Raw genomic sequence first — 24052 nt, forward strand, 5'->3', positions numbered from 1 at the left:
CACAAGTGATGCAGGGGAAAAAAATCCCGTCAGTGGGAAGCAGTTGGGAGCTGTGGGAACAAAGCAGCTCAGTTTGACTCTCTGCTCACAAAGGAAATCTTCAGAAATCACCAAACCCCAGGGTTTTTTTTTTAGGTGATGATTCTCTAAATTAATGAGTCTGGAAGTTTCATGAGCCTGTGCTGCAGATTATTACTGGGGAGCTGTTTGTCATTAAAACCATATTGTGTATTTGAAGGGTTTTTAAAGGGAAGGGGGGAAAAAGCTATTTACAGAGTACCCCAAATTTTACACTCTTCAGGCTGTTTTAGCTCAAGGCAAAGATTTCTTAGGGTCAAATTTCCACATTTCCTCCCAGGTGAAGCTTTTGTAGTGCACTGAGGGTACCTTGAAAGCCCTTGTATCAATCAGTCAGGGCAAGGCAGCCTCTCAGGGGGCTGCTGAAGATTTTGGCTGCAGCTGGCACTGTTGGTGCATTTCTTTGTGGAAATCCCAGGTGTCAGAGCTGGCCTGCCCCAGCATGGCCCAGTGCCCAGCACCAGCTCCCTGCAGCCCTCTGCTGCACCAGGATTTCTCCTTCTCCTCTCCTCCCCCTAGCCCAGAGCAGAGATATTATTGTCACTCAGAGCAGACCTGCTCAGAGCTGGCTGGAGCCAGGACAGCAATGGAAGTGGGAGGAAATGAGTATTTTTATTCCTGCAGTGTCACCAAACCTGCAGCTTCCACCTGGGGAGCAATGAGGTTGGTGCTAAGGACTCCATAGAAAGACAAAAAAGTCATCTGAGCTGGAGAAAAGCTGTGCAGGATGGAGGATTTACCCAGGCTCACCCCTGCAGCCTTTAAGCATCCATTCCCATCCACACCCATCCAGCCAGGACAGAGCCAGGCTGCTGCCCTGTGTAATTCCTTTGGAAATGAGGAAAATGACGGGCCAGAGGAAAGGAGAGGCTGAGAAGAGTGCACATATCCTGTGCCCTTCCTAAAGCTGGACCCTCTCTGCTCCCTGAGCTTCGCCCACCTGGGCTGGCAAAAAACCTCACAGGAAGGAGCAACAGCCCAGGAAGGAATTTCCCCTCCAGAAAGGGAATCTTTCCCCATTCCTCTTGCTCTTTCCTCTGTGCTTGCTGTCTCCCTGGCATCAATGTTTTGGATTTCCCCCGGAGCCACTTGCCGAGGTCAGGAATATCCCTGGAGGACAGCCTGGGCAGGAGAGTCCCCCAATGCCCTGGGAGGCACAGGGATGAGTCCCTGGCCCTGGAGGAGCTGCAGAGGCAGGAGCCACCCCTGGCACTCACAGCTCCTGGCTTCTTGGAGCAGGGCCCTCCTGGCAGAGCAGCCACCAAAGTTCTAATGGAAGGTTTTCCTATTTCCCCGGGCTTATTTCAACAACAGCAACAAAAAAAGCAATTTCCCAGTCGGTTTTAGTTCTTTTTGATATGCTGCCTTTATCTTTGGTGCTTTGTGGTGCTAAATAGCTGCTGCATTTCACACCAGGAGAGCACAAATCCCTGCATTTCTGCCCCAAAAGGGCAGAAATAAACACGGATGTAGTCACAAGTGAAACCACTCGTTCTATTTTTGTCTCCCTTATCTCTGGCACTCCAACAAGATTTCTCCTGAGCCTTTCTTCTCCTTGATCTCGCCTTTTTCTGTTCCCATCATCTTCTCATCCTCTTTTCTTCCTACCCTGGGTTTCTGGAGTCTCTGCCTTTTATGCACAAAGCCGGCAGCTCTCTTTAATCAAACACAGCAATTAAGAAACTCTCAATTACAAGTGTCACCCGTGTCATGATTTATTCCTGGCTCCAGGACTTTGAGTTCACTTGTTATTGCTGTGTCTGGAGGAGTCTGAGGGGAGCTGGATGGCAGAGAGCAGCTGCCCCCAGGAGCAGCCTCAGCCCCAAATGCTTCCCGAGATGTTTCTGTGTGACTGGGAAGGAGCTGATTCCCAGGGGAGCCAGCACTTGCAGCCACCACAGAAGCATCTCATTTCTTCTTTTTTTAACTTTTTTTTTTTTATTTTTCCCCCTCAGAAGGTAGGAATCCTGCACCTCGCTCCTTCCCTTTGTGGAGGAGAAGCGTGGAAGTGGAATTATCATTTGTTAATCTCAGAATCAAAGCCCCAGAGCTCTCTCTGCCCCACACCACAGCAGCCAGAGGAATGTGAGGGCACGGAGGCCACTTGCTGAGGGCTGTGTGACAGAGCCCTCGGGAGCCTGGCTGAAGAGCAGGGAGGAGGCACAGTCCAAAAGTCCTTTCCAAGCTTCTCCAGCAGCTCTTCCCAAAGCTGGTGAAGTCCTGGTGAGCAGGAGCTGGGCTCTGGAGAGGAGAAGGGTCCCTGCTCCCCAGCCAGTGTCCCCTGAGCTCCTCGGTGACATTGGTACTATTCCCCACCCTCCTCTGGTTTCCCTGGAAGGTTCCCATTTCTCTTGGCTTGATTTATGCCCTGCAGAGGATCAGCAGTGCTCGGCCCATCCATCCCAGCTGTGACAGCCACACCACCTGCAGGCTCCCTCCTGTCCCCACCAGCTCTGCTGGAGCCTGCTGGGGTCAGCAGCACGGGGCACAGCTCCAAGTGCCCTGCAGGGAGCAGGGAGACATCCAGGGACAGCGTGGGGACAGGAGCAGGGCCCTGGTGAGGGGCTCTCACTGCTGCAGTCAGCCACCAGGGGAAGTGGGGACAGGGTTTGTAGGAGTGACAGGACAAGGGCTCATGGCTTTGACTAAAGGAGGGGAGGGTCCCACTAGGTGGTGGAGGCTGCCCCGGGGATCAGGGTTACTCCTTTGGGATGCTGCTCCCTGCACAGGCACCCAGCTTGAGCTGCCACGGACTGCCACTGTTTTTTAGGCACTGCTCCCTCCTGCATCCTGTGTTCCCACAGCATCCTCTGCAACGGCTCCCCTGAGGAATGAGAAATGCAGGAAACTTTGCAGCTGGGACTTCAGGGATCGACATTCCAGCTGTTAACCACAGCCTTTTTTTTTTCAACCCCAGTTGCCTGGAAACTGGAAAGCTGTGACTTCCTTTGGGCTTGCCTGACATGCCAGCAGGGCCCAGAGAAAGCCTTGTGTGCCTGAACATCCTCAGGCCAGGTGAGCCCAGCCCTGGGACAGCTGGAGGTGTCACCTCCCTGCTGGAGGGGACAGTGGGCTGTGCCCCTTCTGCTCCAGGTGTGAGAGAGCAATGCAGCAAGATTCAGTGTGAGACCCTTGGGATAGGAAAGGGACTCTTCCTTTAGCCCAGCTGCACTCCAGGCTCTTGCCCCTGGATTTCCCCCAGTCCCCCTCTGCTGCCCACAGTTCTGCCAAGGCCAGTGTGCCTCAGTCTGCTCAGGACCATCCCAGGAATGGTGCCAGGCCTCCAAAATATCCAGGCCTTTCCATCTTTCTTTGTTTGCAATAACAAATAGCTGTTGGAAAGGGGTGTGTAGCTTGTGCCTTTTGCCTTAAAATCTTAATTTGGCTTTTGTGAGTCCGGCACAGCTGCTGCCATCTCCTTCCTCTGGGGCTGATCCTCATGGATCTATCCTGTCCTGGGGCTGTGGGGGCTGTACCCCATCAGGCACGCTGGGAACTGAGTTTCCCCACTGTTCCCAGTTTGATTATCACCAACAGTGTCTCCATTTCTCAGCATGCCACCCCCATCCTCCTGGATTTGCTGTTCCTGCACTGCTCTCACACACATGCAATTCCCATCTCTCATAGGGAAGGGCCATAGGTTTGGGACATCTCATTATTGGTGCCCAGCCCGTGCTCCAGAGCACTCCTGCAGTCCCAAGAAATCAGAAACTGTGGGGAGAAAAGAAAGATGAGCACAGAGAGCCGAAGCTTCATTTGCAATGGACACATTCAGTGCAGTTTGGACACGCTGAGTGCCCAGTGGGTGATTAGGTCATGGCACTGGGACAGACAGGAGATGGGGAGGGTGGAAAGGGAAGTCTTTTCTCACAGCAGGGGTGAGAGCAAGAAGAATCCAATAGCAAGTTTTCCCAGGGAAAGTTATTTTTTCCCGAGTTTGCTCAGAAGGTTGCACCGGTGTGCAGAGCTTGGAACCACCTCAGGTTCTGCTCTCTTTAGCAAGTGCCATTCCCATTTGAAAAGTGAGGGGAGAGGGATTAGAATCCTTTATCAGTGCTGTGTGAAAGCACTCCTGTCCTTCAGCAGCCTGGAAGCACCAGATGAGGCTGGGCTGGGGCTGGGGAGCAGCTCCAGCTCTCATCACCTCTGCAGGATAAAGGATGCTCTTCCCTGGCCACAAGCACTTCAGAGCCCTCAGCAGCTAGCTCCTGCAGCTCCACTGCAAGTCCATTAAGCCCCAAAGATGAATTCCATATTTCAGGAGTAATCATTACTCAACCTGTCTCAAAGCAGAGGAGATAATTCCTGATTTACTCTGCTCTGTTTGCTTGGACCTTCGAGAGGGCTCAACTGGAGGAGATGCACTTGGCAATAAGCAGGAAACTTACTCAGTTCAGCAGCATGAGGAGATAATTTTATGCCTCCAAGTGCAAGGGGTCCTATCTTCCCCTCACAGGACAGCCAGAGGACTGTGGTGAATGCCAATTTAATTTAAAGGGACAATATGAACCCAAAAATCCCTGCTCCATTAGGAGCTGCTGCCACATCCCCTTTCTCCCAGGGCAAACTTTGCACCCCAGCCCTCCTTCCCCTGCACCACTGTTTTGCTCTTGTAAATCCCTCTGTTTTCCATTTCACACCATCTCTCCAATCTGCTCTGAAGGATTTGGATTCCAGTCCAAAACACTCAGGACCGTAAGCAGAAATTTTATTAGCTCCTGTTTCTCTCATCGTCCAAGTAATTAATTAAAATATTGATTAGTCCTAGAGACAGGACAGACCCTGGTGAGATTCTTGTAGATAAATCCTTTTGGGCAGGCAGCAAACTACCTGCAGCTCCTGCAGCTGAAGCTTTCCAATTAAGCCTGGTTTTCCTCCTCTTTTTCTCTTCTCTGCATAATTCCATCTGGCTGATAATTGGTTTGTGGGAGCAAGGAGGGACAGGGTCAAAACCCTTCCTTCAGTCGGGAAGGAAGCTTGCCCAGGTGGGACAGGGGCCTGCCTGAAGGAGAAATGAAGTGTTTGCTGTGAGATAGTCCATGACTCCCCCATCCCACTGCCTGCACGTGGATGAGTCCCCTCTTCAGCATCTTTCCAGGGACCAGCGCTGGGCTGGGTCTGGATCTGCCTGCTTGCTCTGTTTTCCCCTTCTGAGATCCCTGGAAACCTCCAGTTTCTGGGAATTGTGGTTTTAATTGGTAGCGTTTCAGTGATGCCTTGGCTTGTCTTTGCAGAGTTCCTCTGGGAACTTCCCAGGTTTTCCTGAATTCAGTGTAACAGCTATGGGTTGGTTGCCTTCCTCTTCCCCAGCCTGGGGGCTGGATAGCACCCACAGCTCTGCCTCAGTCCCAGCCTCAGCAACTCTTTGTCTTGTGGCTGCAAACCATGTCTCCTCAGTAAGCATTTCCTGGGAGCAGATTTCACATTGCCAGAGGCAGCTCCAGTGAGTTTTAGGAGAAACATCCAGTGGGTTTTGAGTCATGTTTTGCTGGCCCCTGTAAACAGCCTCAGAATCCACCTGGGACCATCCCTATCCCCTGGAAAACCAGCAGCAAAGCAGGAGAAACCTCTGGGTCTGGCTGCAGCAGTGGCCAGGAGCACTCCAGGGGGAGATCTGGTTGAGCTGAACACACTGAGGGTGATTTAAAAGCTTCAGCTCTGCTCTTTTTCCAGAGGAATGGGAGCTGTGCTGGGCTCTAAGGAGCTCTTGGCTCTGCGAGTGCTTTGGGTCCTTCCCTCCAGTTCTAATTCCTGCTCCTGACCCTGTGCAATTCTCACCAGCCCTAAAGGCACCGCTCTGCCTCCAGGTCTGTGACCCCTGGTACCACAAAGTGCTGCATGAAAACATCCAGTGCTCCAGTTCCAGGAAGTCCATGAGTCCTGGCCCAGCTGGATTAGCTCCTGTTAACCCCCCCAGTGCAATTCCTGGCTGGTGCCCAAGCTGTACCCTTCAGAGCTCTGTAAATTCTGTTTCAGGCTGTCTGCAGGGGACAGCTCCTCTGGGGAGAGCCTGGCACACGGCACAGGGTGGATTTTGCTGCTGCTGCCCCTTCCTTTGCTCCATTTCTCTGCAGCCCTCCTACCTGCCTGCCCCTTGCTCTGCATCAGACACTGCTCCTGCTGCTCCCTCGCTGCTGCCAGCCCTTTCATATTCCCTGGGCTCGGTGGGAGCAGCCTTTCCAAACTGCCTCTCTTTCATCCTCCCTGGCAAGGCTGTCCCTTTCAACTGTGTTCTTAAAGAGCACAGGGGAGGGGATGGGGAAATGGGGGTTTATTGCTCTTTTTAGAAACTCCAGCCCAAATGGATGGAAATTACCAGAGCAAAAGCAGAGTAACAAGCCGAGAGCTAGGACACAGCCTGCAGGTGCCTTGGATGGTTATCCCCAGGGATCTGTCCTCCCTGCTGGAGGGGTAGTGAGGGAGGGAAGAATTCAGGCTGTGCCAGACCTTTCTGTGGTGTGATGGGAGTTTTCCAGGTGGAAAATGAACATGCAGCCCTGAGCCCAGCAGTGAGAAGGGGCTGGCAGTGAGCTGGCCAGGCCATTCTCCAGGCCCCTTGTGCATCCATCAGGATCCCAACCGGGCAGCAGAGGGATGTGCAGCCTGCCTGCCACCTGCAGCAGCAGCACAGGCAATTAAAATCCCTGTTTATTTTGGGAAAGGGTTCAGTTATCCCCTTTCCCCCTCCTTTCTTTAAATCAAACCACTGCTTTCAGCATAGCCCTGGGGGGCTCCAGTAGGATAGGGGAGAGAACCATGGAATGGGTTGGGTTGGAAAGGCCTCAAAGCTCATCCCATTCCACCCCCTGCCATGGGCAAGGACACCTCCCACTACCCCAGGTTGCCCCAAGCCCCATCCAGCCTGGGCTTGCACACTTCCACGGCAAGGAATGGAATCCGTGGCAGATTCCTGGCAAAGCACGCTGCAGCTCCCCACTTCCCACGCCACTGGAGCACATTATGCTGCTGTTTGTTTGTTGTGGTGTGGAAAGTACCTTGGAGTACTTGGGACTCAGCTGAGCACGGCAGGACAGTGCCTGGGAGCCAAGGCTTGTGCTCAGCCAGGAAAGAACCTTCTTTTCCGAGGGTGCCACAGATTCCAGGGCTGCAAGGAGCTGGAACGCCCCATCTCCTCCCTGCTCCTGCCCTAAGAACCTCATCCCCATCCCTCTCCTGCTGCTTCAGCAACACCTGACAGGGTGTTGGAAAACAGGATAGAGCAAAACTCTCCCGGTTTTGGCTTTCTAGAGGTCGTGCTCAGCAAATGCTACTTGTCCTTCCCTGATGGCTGCACCTACACCCCTGCAACATCCACACACTCCTCTGCCTTCCAGAACCTTCTCTGAAACCAGACATCACTTCTTGGACAGGGCTGTAAACTCTCAGCTCAGTGAACAGAAGGCACTGCACAAAAATAGGAAAAAAGCCCCGACCCAAACCCCTGATAAATTCCAGTCCACCTCCCAGTCTGCACTGGTAACTGGGTCCCTCAGAATGGCTGGGCAAACAGTGTGGGCAAACAGCTAAATTCAGTCACTTCACCACAGGCCTGCTCCCTTCCCTTCCCTGCACACCCAGCCCTTCCCAGAGGATATCTGCCAGGGTGGCAGGAGGGAGTAAATTTTCCCCTCTGTGTATTTATTTTCTGAATATTTGAGTTGAACTTACAAGTTTTGTTTTCTCTACTAAATTCCACCCTGGAGCCAAAAATGACAAAGCTACCCAGTGGCTGTGGCTGGGTAACACAATCCACTCCTGGGTGGGAAGGAGCCCCAGGATGGGAAGAATGCAGGAAACAGAGGCAGCTGAACCAAAAGAGCGCCAGGCTGGACTTCCACCCTGTAATTACAGACAGAACCCCCTTCAGGGAGCCCAGGGCTGCCTGGAGCTGGGCTCAGATGGTTTAGCCACAAGCTATACTCAGTCTGGAGAGGGCTCCAACCTCGTCCTCTGATCCTGGGAAAAGCTCTGCCCTTCCTGAATTGCAAGCCAGGGATGCACCTGAACTCCCACGTGCTTCGAGCACTGACCATCAGAAAAGAAGTGCTGATAACACAGAAAATAAGAATTATAAACATCAGGCACAGAGATCTGCGGGTTCAGTACAAAACCATTTATTAAAAATGATTTATTTAAAAAACCCTTCAGGTTTATGGTTATTGCTCAGTGCTGGCATCACTGAGACGGTCAGCAGGAAAAACTGCTTTGCAGGACACAAACCCAGGAGGCTGCAGAGTCCACGGGCTAAAGAGTGAGGACTAATCCAGGTGAAGGAGCAAGCTGCACCCCCGAGGAGGAGAACAGCGTGTGGATGGATCCGTGCAGTGCAGGCAGAGTCCATCCCAGCCGGGAGAGCAGGAAGCAGCCCCGCGTCCATCACTCCAAGCATCCACCCCGCACAGCTCGGCTGTCGGCTGATTCACCTCCCCGGCACGGATCACAATCCACATTTCGCTGTCACACTTTGGATTCCGGGCTCTTGGTGGACTTTCCCGCCAGCTTCTCCTTCTCTGGCTCTGCCTTTGTCTGCGCTGCCTGGCTGGCTTCCCTCTCCTGCTTCCTGAGGATCAGATACACGGCCCCGAAGCACAGGAAGGCGCCCACCTCGAAGAAGAACTGCAGCCCCAGGTACCTGTGGGTGCAGACACAGCGGGTCAGGGCAGCAGGGATGTTCCAAGGAGCGCCCCGGGACTCTGGGGGGATGTTCCAGGCACGGCCTCTGCCCGGAGCAGGGAGCTGTCCTGGAGTGACCCTCCATGGTCCAGGGGGCGGGGAGCATCCCTGGGTGTTCCCAGCTCTTGGCACAGAGTTTGTGCCGTGTCCCTGTCCCGCTGTCCGTCCCTACCTGTGCCTGAAGAGGGTATTGTCGTAGTATCTGCAGGCTGCCCTGCGCTCGCACCGCCTCTCCCACAGCACGCAGCTGGTGTCGATGGCGCTGCCGTACAGCACCGGGCCCGGCATCCACGCTGCAACAGCCACAGCGTCAGCCCGGCCCGCCCTGCCCACAGACAGCCCAAAGCAGGCACCGGGGCCACGGACACCCCAAAACAGGTATCAGGGCCCACAGACACCCCAAAACGGGCACCGGGGCCCACAGACACCCCAAAACAGGGACCGGGGCCCACGGACACCCCGAAACATGTACTGGAGCCCACGGACACCCCAAAGCAGGTACCGGGGCCCACGGACACCCTGAAACAGGGACAGGGGCCCACAGACACCCCGAAACATGTACTGGGGCCCACGGACACCCCAAAGCAGGCACAGGGCCCACAGACACCCCAAAACAGGGACCGGGCCCACAGACACCCCAATGCAGGTACTCGGGCCCACAGACACCCCAAAACAGGGACCGGGGCACACAGACACCCCAAAACAGGGACCGGGGCCCACAGACACCCCAATGCAGGTACTCGGGCCCACAGACACCCCAAAACGGGCACCGGGGCCCACGGACACCCCAAAACAGGGACCGGGGCCCACGGACACCCCAAAAAGGTACTGGGGCCCTCAGACACCCTGAAAACAGGCCCTGGGGCCACAGCCAAAACCATGGCCCCAGGGGGCACAGCCACCCTGAAAACAGGCCCCAGGGGCCACAGCCCAAACCATGGCCCCAGGGGTACAGCCACCCCAAAACCACAGACCCAGGGGCCACAGCCCAAAGCACAGCCCCAGGTGCCACAGCCTGAACCACTGCCCCAAGCTGGACAGCCCAAACCATGTCCCCAGGTGCCACAGCCACCCCAAAACCACGGCCCTGGGGACCAGTGATGGAGCCCTTGGAGCTGCCTTGTCTCATCCCCCACCACGTGCCCCCAGACCCTGCAGGGCAGCATCCTCTCCTGCCCTAGGAAAGCCCTCTCCGAGAGCTGCCATTATTTTCCAGGAGGGTATTTTAACACATTTCAATTTACCTAAAACTCTCAGCAGCATGAACTGTATGCCAACGGCAAATGATTTGTCTTCAGGCTGGATGCTCCTGAAAAACAAAATGGAACAAAATGCCCTCTGGCAATCCCTCCAGGATGGATGCTTCCCTCCCTGGCACAGCACCTCGCCCACACACTCCTCCTTCAACCCAGCCTCCCAGGATCCCAGGGAGTTCCCATTCACATCACCAAAGCTGATGAGGGCTCATTCTTTAGGGATGAACACTGCCCATGGCCTTTTTCGTGGCCTGAAAATCCTGCCAGGCCCAGAAAGAGCTTGGGAGTATCATTTACAGACTAAAACAGAGATTCCCCCATGGCTTTCCCCTCTGCCTCAGCTTCACCCATGCCGGGGTCCAGCCCCACCAGCCTGGGCTCCCATCTAGGCTGGCTCCATCCTGCTGCCACCTGCAATCTAGGGCTGGTTTAACCCCCAGTCAGGACTGATTTAATCCCCAGACTGCAGGAACAGGGCTCAAGGTGCTATCCAGGGCTGGTTCAACCCCAGACAGGGCTGGTTTAACCCCAGGCTGTAGGAACAGGGCTCGAGGGGCAATCCTGGGCTGATTTAACCCCAATCTGCAGGAATAGGGCTTGAGGTGCAATCCAGGGCTGGTTTAGCTCCCATCCAGGGCTGGTTTAATCCCCATCCAGGGCTGGTTTAACCCCCATCCAGGGCTGGTTTAATCCCCATCCAGGGCTGGTTTAATCCCCATCCAGGGCTGGTTTAACCCCCATCCAGGGCTGGTTTAACCCCCATCCAGGGCTGGTTTAACCCCCATCCAGGGCTGGTTTATCCCCCATCCAGGGCTGGTTTAACCCCCATTCAGGGCTGGTTTAACCCCCATCCAGGGCTGGTTTACCTCCCATCCAGGGCTGGTTTAACCCCCATTCAGGGCTGGTTTAACCCCCATCCAGGGCTGGTTTAACCCTGAGTCCTACAGCTGGCGAAATCCTTCCCCCTGTCCCACAGATCCGCTCTGGATACCCTCTGTGTCTGCCCAGGAGGGTGCCCAAGCTGTGCCCACCTGAGGATGAGCATGAAGGAGGGCGTGTGGGAGGTGCTGGCCAGGATGCCAGCCAGGCAGGAGAGCACCACGAAGGGCACGAAGAGGTGGGAGCAGCCGGTGCCGCAGGGGCCTGGCCTGGCGGCGCCCGGAGCCCCGACGCAGCTGCAGCCGGTGTAGTTCTGCAAAGAGGAGACAGACCACATCCACAGGCTGCTTCCAGAGGTGGAAGGGAATGCTGCCAGCTGACAGAGCCAAGGAGAGCAGGTAAGATGTGTCTGGGAGTAATTAGCAGGAATTAGCACTCAGTACTTTGGTGTGGGCTCAGAGACATGTCCAGTGCTCCAGGAGAGCTGGAGAGAGACTGGGGATGAGGGACAGGACACGGACAATGGCTTTGCAGAGGGCAGGAACAGGTGGGATTTTGGGGAGGAATTCCTGGCTGTGCCACCTGTGCCACCTGGCTGTGTCACCATCCTGCTGTGAGCCCCTGCATCCCAGACAGAGCTGCAGCCACAGCCCAGGGCAGTGTTAAATCAAACATGCAAAACCTCACCTTTGAGAGAGGCTCATAAATAACTAGCACAGCCTTATAGCAAAGGAAAGATGCCTTGGGGTGATGGATGAGGAATTTTTCTTTTTCTCTAATTTAGTCACAATTCTTTCTTTTTTATTCTGTTTTAAACAAGAAACCCCTGGGTTGTTTTTTTTGTTTTAAAGAGACCTTTAAATAAAATGAGCACGATGTTTTGGTTGTCAGGGGGTGGCAGTTTGCAGAAGAGGGGTCCCAGATGCAGGGGCAGCTCGGGGTGTCCCAAAACCTGGTTCCTACATCCAAGCTTACACAGTGCCCTCCGGGAGGGCTGCAGCAAAGCTGGGCACACAATTGCAGGGTTTTCTGCAGGCTGGGAGGGTTCCTGGAAACCCTGAGACGGGGAAGGCAACAGGCAATGAGTGCCACAGGTCCCTGTACTGCTGAAAATGGTAAGAAAAGTGTAAAATTTCCAAGAAAGCAAGGGTTTTCCAGCAAGGGCTGGAAGAGACAGGCATGGCCTAGGAGAAAAAAAAGCAGTTGGAAAGGATCTGCTGTAGAAAAGGCAGGCGTGGGGGTGCAGGGAAGCACATTTGGGACTGAGCTCTGGCAGAAAGCACAACTGTTACCAAAATGAAGCGCCGCTAATTAACAAAACGCTGCTGCAAACCACCCAGACGGCTCCCTGCTGCCATCACACCCTGTGCCAAGAGTGCAGGAAAGCCACTCGACCTGCAGGTCGGGCTTTGAGTGGCAGAGGTTTCCCCAGGTGGGTCTGCTGAGCTGCACTGCCAGCAGAACAACCCACAGCAAAGGAAGGCAGGAGCAAAGCCCTGCACTGTGACCCCGCACTCCACTCCCCTGTCCCGCAGGCACTCAGGGCAGCTCAGTGGGCCAGCAGGGCCAGCTGTGGCCAGCTGTGACTCACCAGGACGGAGCCGTCGGGGCGCAGGGCCACGCTGCTGCAGCCAGCAGAGCAGGGGGAGGTGTACTCCACGCCGTCGGAGCCGCAGACGGGGTTGAAGCCGCGCTCGGGGCAGCGGCACCGCGCGTTGCACGCCATGGCGTGGTGGCCAAGGCCAGAGCTGAGCCCAGGAAAGGGTTAATGCAGGCATGGGGCATCACCCACGTGCATCTCACAGAGAAAACCCACTGTGCCACGCTGGGGTCAGCAAAACCCACCTGACTGCACAAGGAGCCCTTGCCCACAGGAATCCCAGCATCACCCCAAACCTCTGCTCTGCCTGGCAAAGCATCCCGACCACAGCTGGGCACCAGAGCCACCCACTGCCCTCATACTTGGTCCCAAACCTGGCCTTTGGGGTTCTTCCAACACTGCGGGAGGGAGGTTCCCCCTGAGAGCAGGGACCACAGGACACTAAACAGGGAATTCAGAGACCTGGATCCAGCCTTGAGGGCACACGAGGGGCTCCTGCCCACATCTAGCTGCCACAGCTTGGATGGTGTGATCCCAGGGCTGGCCCCTGCCTGAATTATTCATCCACCAAGCTTTCCAAGATGAAAACTTGTGCTGTTTGTGCCAAAAACATGTTTACTTCGAGTTCCACGCTTGCTCCTCAGTAGGAAATCTCACTGCTCTAACTTTTATAACCCTGCTCCTAAAAATCTCCTATTAAAAAGGTTTTAACCCTAAGGAGATAAAGCTGAAATGACTCCACCCTGTGTGGGATAAGTCACGAAGGCGAGGTGTACATTTTCTGCCCTAAACCTGAGGACACAGAAGACTCAGATTTTCTCAGCTTACTTCCACTAGCTGCTCCTTCTGAGGGAACAAACCCCTTTCTGGGGATTCTGCTTGGCTCCCACCCTGAGGAATGTGCCTGTGGCTGGGGTGTGCCCACCCTGGATGCCCCTTGCCCAGCCCAGGAGCTGTGGTACCTGTCCCAGTGGGTGACACCGGCCACCTTCTGCGTGGGGCAGCCCAGGAAGAGCAGGGGAAAGGCAGTGAGCAGGCAGAGCAGCATGCCCAGCACACACAGGGCACTGCACTGCCTCAGGGACATCTGGAACCGCTTCAGGATGGCACCGCCCACCACGATCCCCACCATGGCCCCAGGGATGTTCACAGCACCTGGGGAAAGGCAGGCATGCAATCAGGGAACTTCAACACCACCCAGTCCCATCCCTTCCAGCATCCCGGGCTGCTCCAAGCCCATCCTACCTGTTCTTGGACAATTCCAGGGATGCAGGGGCAGCCACAGCTTCTCTACCTCCCCACTGTCCCAGGGAACAATTCCCTCCTAACACCCAATCTACAGCCATCCCCCTTTGTGCTATCCCTGTACCTTGTTTTCCATCTCTGCTCTTCCCCAGTCCCCTCTCACAGCAAAGGCCCAGAGGATTTGCTGTTGGGTTGCTATTTTTCAGCACAGGTGGTTCAGAAGGGACCAAGGTGTTTGCAGGGATTGGTGGAGTAATGCTACAAAAAAGCTGCTTTTCAAAAGGATCCCACAGCAAACTGGCTGCCTCATGGATCCATGGGTGGAAGATGTCAGGAGCAGTGGAAAGCTGTGCCTCACCCAGCAAAATGTGAATTTTCAGTGCTGACAGGAAGAAGCACCAAGTCAGCCTGGGAAGGATGTGTAATTTCTGTGCAGAGCAGGATTGCCCATTTCTGTGGCCACCCTTGTAAAACCCCTTTTACATAGAACCCCCCCCCCCCATTTTTTGGGGGGAGACCAAAATTCAGCTAGAGACATGCAAACTGTTTAATTCAGCTAAGAATCCACGGGGAGGTTGCTTTCAGCCCCTCAATACCCACGCAAGGAAGGAATTTCCAGCTACAGAAAGCTTTTTGATCTGAAAGAAAAAGGCCAAGAGAGACTCAGTGGTGAGCACAAAGGCCAGATGAATTCATCCAGGGAGCACGGTGCTGACTTGAATGCAGAGGGTAAATCAAGGCTGGGAACAGCTCAGCTGGGCACATCAGGGCAGGACAGCACTGCTTCAGCATTTAACCTTCCTGCTGCACTCAGCCCTGGCTCTGCCAGTCTGCTCTGCTCATTTTATTCTGATTTATCTGTCCCAGACCTCAGAGGCCCCTTTCCCTGAGGGGCTGTTTGCTCAAAATCTTGTTTTAAACACTTCTGTGGCAGGATCTCTGAACTCTCTGAGAGGGAGGCTTTACTCTAGAGGAACCCTTCCCAATTTCTAGATGGTTTTTTAAGGAGCCAAAAGCTCGGCAGCACTTACCAATGACCATGTTGGCCAGGGAGGCTGTGAGGGAGAACTGCCTCTCCAGGAACTTGCCCATGAAGGTCGCTAAGCCAGCCACCATGGCAGAGATGTTGACCTGAGCCAGCACCACCAGCAGGTACACGGGGTGCCGCAGGTTCCTCAGCAGCACCACGGGGAAACCTGAAAGGACAAGGGGCCACCGTTGCACGGGGAGCTGGGCCACAGCAAAATACTGATCAGGCAGCCACAGAAGAGTTGGGGATGGAAGGCACTGCAAAGCTCATCTCGTTCCACCCCTTTCCTTGCAGCTTCCTGGCAGAGCTGCCAGAAAGCAAATACAAAAGTAGATGGGAAGTCATTAGAAGTTAATTTATTTGTTTGCTGCGGTTGCAATTTCAGTGTCCTTTTGGTTTCAATGAAAAAATGAAACAATGAAAAGTGTATTTTTTGATTACAGCCAAGGAACACTCCTGCAAACTGCTCTAGGCCTGAACCCTTGAGAGGAGAGGTGTGCAGCCTGCTCAGCTCATGGGTGCCCCATGCTGCCAGCTGGGAGCTGCCACTGTCCCTCCTGGAGTGATGTCCCCTTCCTGCACACCCCAGAGCCACTTTCTGCTCCTGCTGCTGCTCCCCCACCACCTTCCCCTGCTCGGGCTGGCAGCAAAGGGCAACTTCCAAACAAACTGCTGATGAGTCTCCCAGATGAGGGCTAGGGCAGCCAATATGCTGGAGCAGAGATAAGGAATTAACAGCGAGGATTAATGCAGAGGACTGCCATAAATTAATGGTGTTAATTCTCAGCAGCTGACAAACAAGTGGGGCAATCTTTCTATCTGCTCCAGCACAGCGGTGCCAGGGACATCTCCCTGGGGCTTGTCTGGGAGCTGGCCTCAAATGGGGATGGATTTTGGCTGTCCTAAATCTTCTGTGAAGAGCAAAAGGACTCTCTGAGGGTACAGTGGGGTCCCCCATGTCCCCAGCTCCCCTTCATGGCAGCATGGCCCTTCCAGCTCAGCACTCTGCCCTCAGGTCAGGCAAGCAGCCAAAACTCGTAGGGAGCTGCACAAGCAGGTCCTTAGAGGGGCCCAGGCATACAGAGCATGGCCAGGGACCCTGGAATGCCGACCCTCTGGAGGCTGGCAGTCAGCAGAGAGGGAAGGAGCTGCACTACACCACTGTGAACCCATGGGGGGAGATGGTTTTGCTCTCAAGTACCACTAAAGGTCCAGATTTTTGAAGAGTATTTCTGGAATTTCTCAGCCATGTTGCAGATAGGAAACCTCAGCTTGCTGGCTGAAAAATCTCCTGGGAGCCAGCCCAGCCTTTTGTGGGGTCTTCCACCAAAAAGTCCTTTTCCCTGGAGGTCTCTGGTCTTTTTAATCAAACCACACACCCCAGATAAGAGGTGAAAAGCTGAGCAGGTCCCCACTTCATGGTGGGAGCAGCAAGATTTCCATCCTCTGCAATCCCTAATTGGATCCTCCTTGCAGCTCCAGAGAAGCAGCTGGGCAGAAAGGAAAAACAAGTGGAAACTCTAAGATAATAAACAAAAAATATCCTTGAAACTGTCTTTAGGGACCATAAGAGAAACAAAGGAGTCACGAGTGCAGCGCTCCAATTGCTTTGAAGATCACCTTTAACGGGCTAATTCCCAGTATGTGCAGCAGAATCTGCACATCCTCCCAGGTGTTTTCAACAGAAGCCTGGAAATTAGCAATGGAAATGACTTCAGGCAAGCTAAATCCTACTTTTTCCATCACTGCAGGAAGACCTGATGCCTGCAGCAGGAGGAATTTGGGAGGAGTTTGTGAGTGTGAGGAGCAGGGTGCAAGCTGGGGGCATGCAGAGTGTGTGTGCCAGAGCCAAGATCAGTGCCCAGCTCTGAGTCCAGACAGAGCTCCATGCTGGGCTGAGTGACCTCAGTGCTGGAGTGTCCCCAGAGCCTGGCCTGACCCTTACCCTGCACACAGCCCCGTCCTGGGGCTGCTGCTGGGCTGGCAAAGCCCTCCCTGCCCAGACAGAGCCTCCAGGGCTCTGCACCTGCCCCGCACAGCCTGCCCAGCGAGGCTCAGGGGGCTCCCAGGAGCACCTCGTGGGATGAATGGGCTCCAAGCTGCCCTTGCTCTGCTTGCAGGACACGGCAGAAATTGCCACAAGAGCGATTTTGCTCTCTGGGTATCCCCAGAGCAACAGAACACACGCCAAAAGCATTTCCTTCTCCACAGTCATGGAATGGTTTGGGTTGGATGGACCTTACAGCCAACCCAGTGCCACCCCTGCCATGGCAGGGACACCTTCCACTGCCCCAGGGTGCTCCCAGCCCTGCCCAGCCTGGCCTGGGGCGCTTCCAGGAGATTCAGGCTGGAGAATCTCATCTCCGAATGCTGCTTTCATAAATTACCATGCAGAAAATAATAGTGAAAAGAGAAACAGAGAGAGGAAACAAAACCAGCAGGAGAGTGGTGAAATGGGAAGGAAATTCTCTTTCCAGAGACTTGCAGATGAGCCAGCCCTGAAGTCCTGGGGCTTCACCCAGTTTGTCCCATGTAACCATCACACACAACCTGCCACTCCATTCCTGGCCCTAAAAAAGAGTTTTGTATTAGAGAACCCGGTGATTTCAGCAAGGCTGCTCTCCTGACAAACCAGACACTTCATTTCTTTCAGAACTGGGCTTTGGGGGATAAATTCTGAGAAATAACGGATTTATTAGCACAGCCCTGCCACAGCCACACTGATTCCAGCCCCGCACCAAAGCTGCAGCCGGGAGCAGGGAGCTCATTTTGATTCGTGTTTCGGAGGCACAGAGCAGAGTGCTGGTGTGAAAATCCCATCTGAGCACCATCAATCTGTTCCCACGCAGCCGCTCCCAGCACACGGGTTTCTAAATGACAGTGCCACAAGGTCAGGGGGCGAAGAAACCCCCGGCTGCCTCCTCTAATTGAGCATTAGGCTGACAGCAAACGCTTCCACCGGCAGGAGAAAAGCCTGCCCACGCCTGCCTGGCTGTGCCTGCCCTGCACTGACCTTCAGAACATGGAGAATTTGCAATAAATTAACGGGATAATATTTGGGAAATATGGAGGAAGCTGACACGGAGTGACTTCAGAGGGCTGGTTTTCTTAAGTAGCTGCCAAAGTGCAAAGTATTTAAAAAACCCAAACATCCCAAGCATTAGCAGATGCCTCCACAGAGTGAAGCCCAGCTGATCCCATTCAGCATAAAGAGCCCCCTCATTTCCAAACAATTTAATTGCACTGGATTCAGCTCTCCCTCTGGGCTTTAACTGCCCAGACCCTGGCCCCAGGCAGTTCTCAGTGGGACAGGAGGTCAGCCTGCCTTGGACAGCATCTCCAGCCTCGCAGGAGGGAGTCTGGGGAGGCTTTTTGGGGAGAAGTTGCCAGTGCTGCTGTGGGACCGATTCCTGATTCCATGGCCTGAGGACTGAGCAAGAGCAGCTCCCAAACCCCTCTGACCAAAGGGGTCTGTCCCTGCCCATGGCTCTGCTCCAGCCCCACAGCTAGCACCCCTCCTTCCTGCCTGCATTTGGGCTCTGGTGAGACTTTGGCCTCTGATTCCTACTGCCCACACGAGCCATAGACCAGAGAGTCACAGGAGGATTTGGGTTGGAAGGAGCCTTAAAGCCCATCCCATTCCACCCCCTGCCATGGGCAGAGACACCTTCACCTTCACTGTGCCAGGCTGCTCCAAGCCCAGTCCAGCCTGGCCTTGGGCACTGCCAGGGAAGGCATGTGACACTCAGAGTGACCAAGGCCAGGTGCTTTGGTTGGCAGGAGGTACAAGCAGGGTGGTGTGAGCAGGGAGCAGGGGGCTTAAACCCAGCCCTGAGCCTGAGGTGCATGTCAAGGGCTGATCCAGGAGCTGAGCTGAGCACAGGGAACATCCCTGTGCCCTGGCAGCACTGCAGCCCTGGCATGGCCCAGCTTGGCCGTGTGTGGGTGCCAGCAGGGAACTGCTGTCTGTGTGGGATCAGGGTGTTGGCTCACTTACGTCTGATGAACTCCATTAGGGAGAGGCTCTCCGTGTGCTGGGACCTCAGCCTGAGCTGGCTCAGCATGTCCTCCCTCTTCTTGCTGCCTCTGTCCTTCCCTCTCACCACCTGGGGACACACCAGAGGCTGTCACTGCACGTGTCATGCTACAGCTTCCCCTGCCCTGGCCTTTTCTCTCCCAGACCCTGACACACAGCAGCCCAGGATGGCCATCCCTGTCATGTCCAGCTGTGCTCCCTGCCCATACCTCCGGGTTTCCAGCAGGACTGACAGCATCCAGACACATTCCCATGCTGCAGAGGGCCTTTCCCACCTCTCTGACAGTGCTGGAGCACACTCCATCAATATCAACTGTGCCACTCCCTAGGCACAGCACGCCATGTGCTCAGCTCACACACACTCAGGAGGGGCCAGCCTTTGCAGGGAAAGGAGGTGCCAAACTCAGGAGGAGCCAACCTTTGCTGGATACCCTTAGGGGGATGGTTTTGTGCCCCAGAGCTCGTTCTAGCCCTGTGTGTGGGCACAGGCACCCCAGGAAGGACACACCTGGCTCCCCACCAGCACAGCTTTGGATGGAGGGTGAGCAGTCCCCATGTCTCTGTGCTCCCTCCCAAGCTGCTGGGCAGGAAAGAGGCAGCAATTGTAAGAGGAAAATGCATCCAGGCAAGGAGGGTGTCTGGGATGGAGGCAAAATGTTTGTCACCCCCTAAGGCAAGAGGCTGCCCAGGGCAGTGTGGGGTCCCAGCCCCGGAGGGCTCGGAGAGGGAAGGTCCATGGCAGCCTCCCTCGGGGTGTCCAACACCCCAGGGCAGCAGAAAGCCAAAGGAGCATTGCTGGGATGTGGTCTGATCCCCTGCAGGAGCTGCAGGCCTGCAGGGGAGCCACAGGAGCAGGGGACACTGGCTGGAGATGTGCTGCTGTGCCTCTGGAGTGGCAGGCAGGGCTCAGGGCAGCGTGGTGTTCAGGGGAAGCCACAGAGTGTTTACAGCTCTGCCACCCCATCAGCTCAGCAGCCCTGACCTGCGCTGGGCAAATGAGTTCATTCAGCAGCAATTAGAGACCTGTAATGGACAGGAGGAAACGGCAGCTCTTGGGCTGAAACCACTCCTCTGCTCTGAAATGAGAGTGCTCATTAAACAGCAGCGAGGTCACGGTGTCTGTGCTGTGGCTGCCACCTGCCCTTTTTAAGGGCAAGGCAATGAACTCCTTTCCTGTTTTGAATTGCTGGAGCTCAGGCTTTCATACATATTTCAAATGCAAAGATAAAACCCCTTTCACTTTTCAACTGCCTTACAGGGGCTCTTCTCTGCTCTGAAACTGCAGCATTTTCCAAAAATACATTCAAGCTGCTCCTGCCCGTGGCTTCCTCAGCTTCCAGCTGTTTGTACTTCTGAGAGCCAAGAGCCTGCACGTCCAGACAAAACCCCAGCTCCCCCCAAATCCCCCAGTCTGGGATGTCCCTGCCTGTGACCCTTGCAGGCCACGTTCCCATGGCTCAGCTGTGTGCACATGGAGCAAAGCCTTCACAGAGGGGGGAAGCTGGGAAGCTCCTCTCCCTGTGCTGCCTTGGCCCTGGCATGGTGTTTTGCTGCCTGAAAGGATCAGGAAAGACATTCCTGTGGGCTGAAGGAAAGCAGGGGCAGAAGGAAAAGCAGGAATCCAGCCTGCTTGCTGTGGATGATGCTGGAAGGGTGCTGCTGCACCATCAGAGATGCCCAAATCCTGAGGAGGATGCTGTGCCTCTGCCACGGGGGATTTTGACATTCTCACAGCAGAAATTTGTCAAGCTGGAGCTGGAAGGTGCAGTAACACCAGCTGGCTGCTCAGCCCTGCCCCAGCATCTTGCCAAGGAGAAACAAACTCAGCTTGCAAAATGCCCCCACACTTGGATTTCCCTGGATGAATCCTTAAAGGACTCAGCTCCTCGGTGCCACTCGTTGCATCGCACGGTTTTGCAATCAGATTTTATCTGCATTTTTATCTGCCCATGGATCCCTGAAGTGTCCAGGTTGGACACTGGGGCTTGGGGCACCCTGGGACAGTGGGATGTGTCCCTGCCATGGCAGGGGTGGCTTTAGCGTCCCTGTAACCCAACCCATGCCATGATTCCAAGAGTCCCCTGGCATCACTCCCACCCTCAGGGGGCTGGAGGAGGCAGGCAGGCTTTTGGGGAAGGAGAATGAAGGTGCCACACACTCTGCATCAGCAAGAGCATCCCCAGCCTGACCTTGGCCTGGGGAAATCCCCCATCTCCCTGCACAGACAGGAATAAATCCGGGCATGGCTGAGCAGGGCTCTGCAGGAAGGGAAAATGAAAGCAGCTTTCCCTGGCAGCTCCTGCTCTCCCCACCTGCTCCTGCACCTGTGAGAAGGGCAGCCAGAGGTGCCAGCAGGCCGCCTTGATCCAAATACACCCCTGGAAACAGGGATAAATGACCTGCTCTGTGAGAGAGAGATTCTCCTTGTTTATTTTGAGGTTTCTGCAGAGTTTCCCTCTGGCTGTGAACAAAACCTGGCACTCCCAGCTCACTGAAAAGTAAGGTCAGAGAAGTTATTTTCATATTAGACAAACAAAGTGTAAAGCCTCACAGCTTGGGAAAGAATTATTTCCCCTTTGACAAGGTCAGGCTCCCCACAAACACTTCGTTATGCCTCTTCCAGCAGGGGTGGGTCCCTCCAGGGACCCTATTTCCAGGAGTGTTAAAATAACCAGCTGAGGGGCACCTTGCTCCCACCACAAGGGAGGATTATTTTTAGCTGCTGTTTGTGCCTGCCTTTAAAGCTCCCTGGGGAAAATCCAGCTGTAGAGAGCAGGATTCCTGTAGCCTGTCCTGCCACTTGGCCCTCTTTGTGCCTCAGACCGTGCCCTGTGCTCCTGGGCTGCCTGTGGTGGTGCTTTTGGAGCTTTAATGAGGCACCCAGAGCACCACAGTACCTTTTTCCAGAGAAGGACCTCGATTTCCAGCACCTGCTGGGGGCCCTGGGAGAGCTGGACAGGGACTTTTTGCAAGGACTGGGAGGATCAGGACAAGGGGGAATGACTTTAAGAGGAAGAAGGGCAGGATTAGGTGGGATTTTGGGAAGGAATTGTTCCCTGTGAGGGTGCTGAGGCCCTGGCACAGGATCCCCAGAGCAGCTGTGGCCTTCCCTGCATCCCTGGAAGTGTCTGTTTTGTCTCTGAGAGCAGCTTTGCCCCTTTCAGTCCCTTTTTGTGTCACCCTCAGAGCTGCAGGACAGGCAGAGCCTGTGTGCCAGGAATACTGGAATATTGTGACAATACTGCTGCCTGCCTTGGGATACAGCAACACCAGCAGATGACAAAGCATGAGCTAAACTATGGCCACACAGCAACTGGAGAGTGCTGGGAGCTCCTCACAACCCAGGACACAACTCCAAGGAATGGTTTGGGCCCTTGGAGACAGGATTAAACTGGAATTACTGGGTGAAAAAGTTGTTCTTGACTGAAAACAGGTTTTCCTGTATAAGAGCCTCATCCTCTCATCCCCTTCCTGATCTCATGACAACCTCATGGCTTTGCCATGATCAGCCCTCAAGAGGATTATTCAGGATACTTTGGTGCTAGAAACCTACTGGCAAGCAGCAAAGTAGAGAAATACAAATGTTCTGGGTTTGGATTGACTAATTTAAGAGAAAAAGATCAAAAGAGCAACCCCACACTTTCATTAATGTTAACACAAGCCATTCCAGGAACTTCAAAGAAAGAATTAATCAAGGAAAGGTGAAGCTGCAAGGTGGCAGTGGGATAAAAAATGTAGATGTGTTTTGGCTGGTGGGAGGAGGCAGATCAGTCTCCAGAGGCACAGAGGGCTCAGTGACACCCAGCGTTTGCTGCACCATGCCCAGAGGAGGGTGGCCACAAGTGGGATCCCAGCACCTCAGCTGCCTCTGGGCACAGCAGAGCTGTGCTCTTCCAGGCTGTGCCTGAAGGGATGTGCTGTGGGCAGGACAGCACACACACACAGAGGAAAACATCCACTTCCAGCACATCTTGGAGGGTGTGCTCCTACAGCTCACACGTGTTACCCAGAACAGCACGTGGCAAACTTTCTGCAGAGGCTTTTATTTGAATTCTTTTAGGCAGGGCTCCTTGCTGGTGCTGATACCCCCATGGGACAGGTGTGGCTGGCCCCAGTGCCTCCCATTCTGCAAGGAGGGCAGAATTTGGCTATTTACTGTGTTTTCCTACTATTATTTTTAACCGTCAGCAGATTCCAAGAGCTTTCTGAGGGAGATGCAAAAATGGGGAGAAATCCAAGAATTCAAGAAATTCACATGCTGCAGAGGGACACGTGGGTGCTCAGCCATGTGGAAGTGTATCCTACACATCTCAGCCAACAGAGCAGGGTGAAATCTTCCTGCTCCTTTTAAAATCAATAGCCTGCTCCCCCTTAAACCCTTCCAAACTGCTCAGAGTGCAGCACTTGCCAGGAAGTGCAGCTGTTTTAGCTGGAAGTGCATTATCTTCTCTCGAGAGGCGTTTATGAAATTAATATTCCCATCAGCCCTAATGAAGAACTTTTCCCTAAGATGAGCCTAGAGCCTGCCAGCCCAGACCTTCCCTAAGGCTTCAGAGCAGCCCAGGCACGCTGCATTTGGGGTCAGCCCCCTCCTGCCATGCACAGAGCACCCCATCACCTCACAGCTCATGTCAGCCAGCAGTAAATCACTGCACCCCCAAGCTGAACCAGAAAATCAGGTCAGGGAACCCCCAGTCTGCACTGATTCCTGTGGAGATTGAGGCAGTGTCAGGAGAAATGAAGGATTACTCTGCACGGGTGCACAGACTTGTTCAGACAGGGAGGTTTCGACGCTGCCTCGAGGTACAGCACACATAGAGGGCATTGACACCACTTCCAGCACGGCCAAGAGGAGCACAGCTTCACCTCCTGAGCGTGTCCCAGCAGCTCCAGCCATATCCCAGCCCTCAGAAACACCAAACACCTCCTCTGCCAGCACAGCTCGTTCTGCTGTGCTGCTCCCGAGGCACTGCCACGCGCAGCCAGGACGCTCAGGGAGCTCCTGAGCTGTATCAGGCCCTGGAGAGCAGCTCTAGACTGCTCAGACACCCCTGGGGAGCAGCTCTGCACTGCTCAGACACTCCTGGTCATCAGTTCTGCACTGCATAGCCACTCCCTGCCCTGCTCCCCAGCTCTGCTGAAGAAGAGCTGTCTCGTCTGCCACGAGCCCACTGATGGAGTTTCAACTTCACCTCCAAAATTAGTGACTTCTCCCCGACAAAAGCTGCCGGGATGGACAAAGCTGGCTGCCCTTT

At 54.5% G+C, this 24052-nt stretch overlaps 1 protein-coding gene across 8 annotated transcripts in view; it reads right to left on the reverse strand.

The window, feature by feature from the left end:
• Positions 1 to 8176: 8176 nt before the first annotated feature.
• Positions 8177 to 24052, reverse strand: part of SLCO2B1 (solute carrier organic anion transporter family member 2B1) — a 31543-nt gene continuing 15667 nt past the window's right edge. For all 8 annotated transcript variants that reach the window (XM_018916915.3, XM_009092756.4, XM_018916913.3 and 5 more), the window contains 8 exons: positions 18759 to 18867; positions 14763 to 14927; positions 13449 to 13641; positions 12478 to 12634; positions 11039 to 11199; positions 9996 to 10060; positions 8924 to 9044; positions 8177 to 8710 (listed from right to left, as the gene is read on the reverse strand). In XM_018916915.3, the coding sequence (XP_018772460.2) occupies positions 8536 to 8710; positions 8924 to 9044; positions 9996 to 10060; positions 11039 to 11199; positions 12478 to 12634; positions 13449 to 13641; positions 14763 to 14927; positions 18759 to 18867 (1146 nt within the window). In that variant the 3' untranslated portion in view covers positions 8177 to 8535. The remainder of the gene's footprint in view (positions 8711 to 8923; positions 9045 to 9995; positions 10061 to 11038; positions 11200 to 12477; positions 12635 to 13448; positions 13642 to 14762; positions 14928 to 18758; positions 18868 to 24052) is intronic.

Source organism: Serinus canaria, chromosome 1 (genome assembly GCF_022539315.1).
Source record: "Serinus canaria isolate serCan28SL12 chromosome 1, serCan2020, whole genome shotgun sequence".
Lineage (NCBI taxonomy): Eukaryota > Metazoa > Chordata > Aves > Passeriformes > Fringillidae > Serinus > Serinus canaria.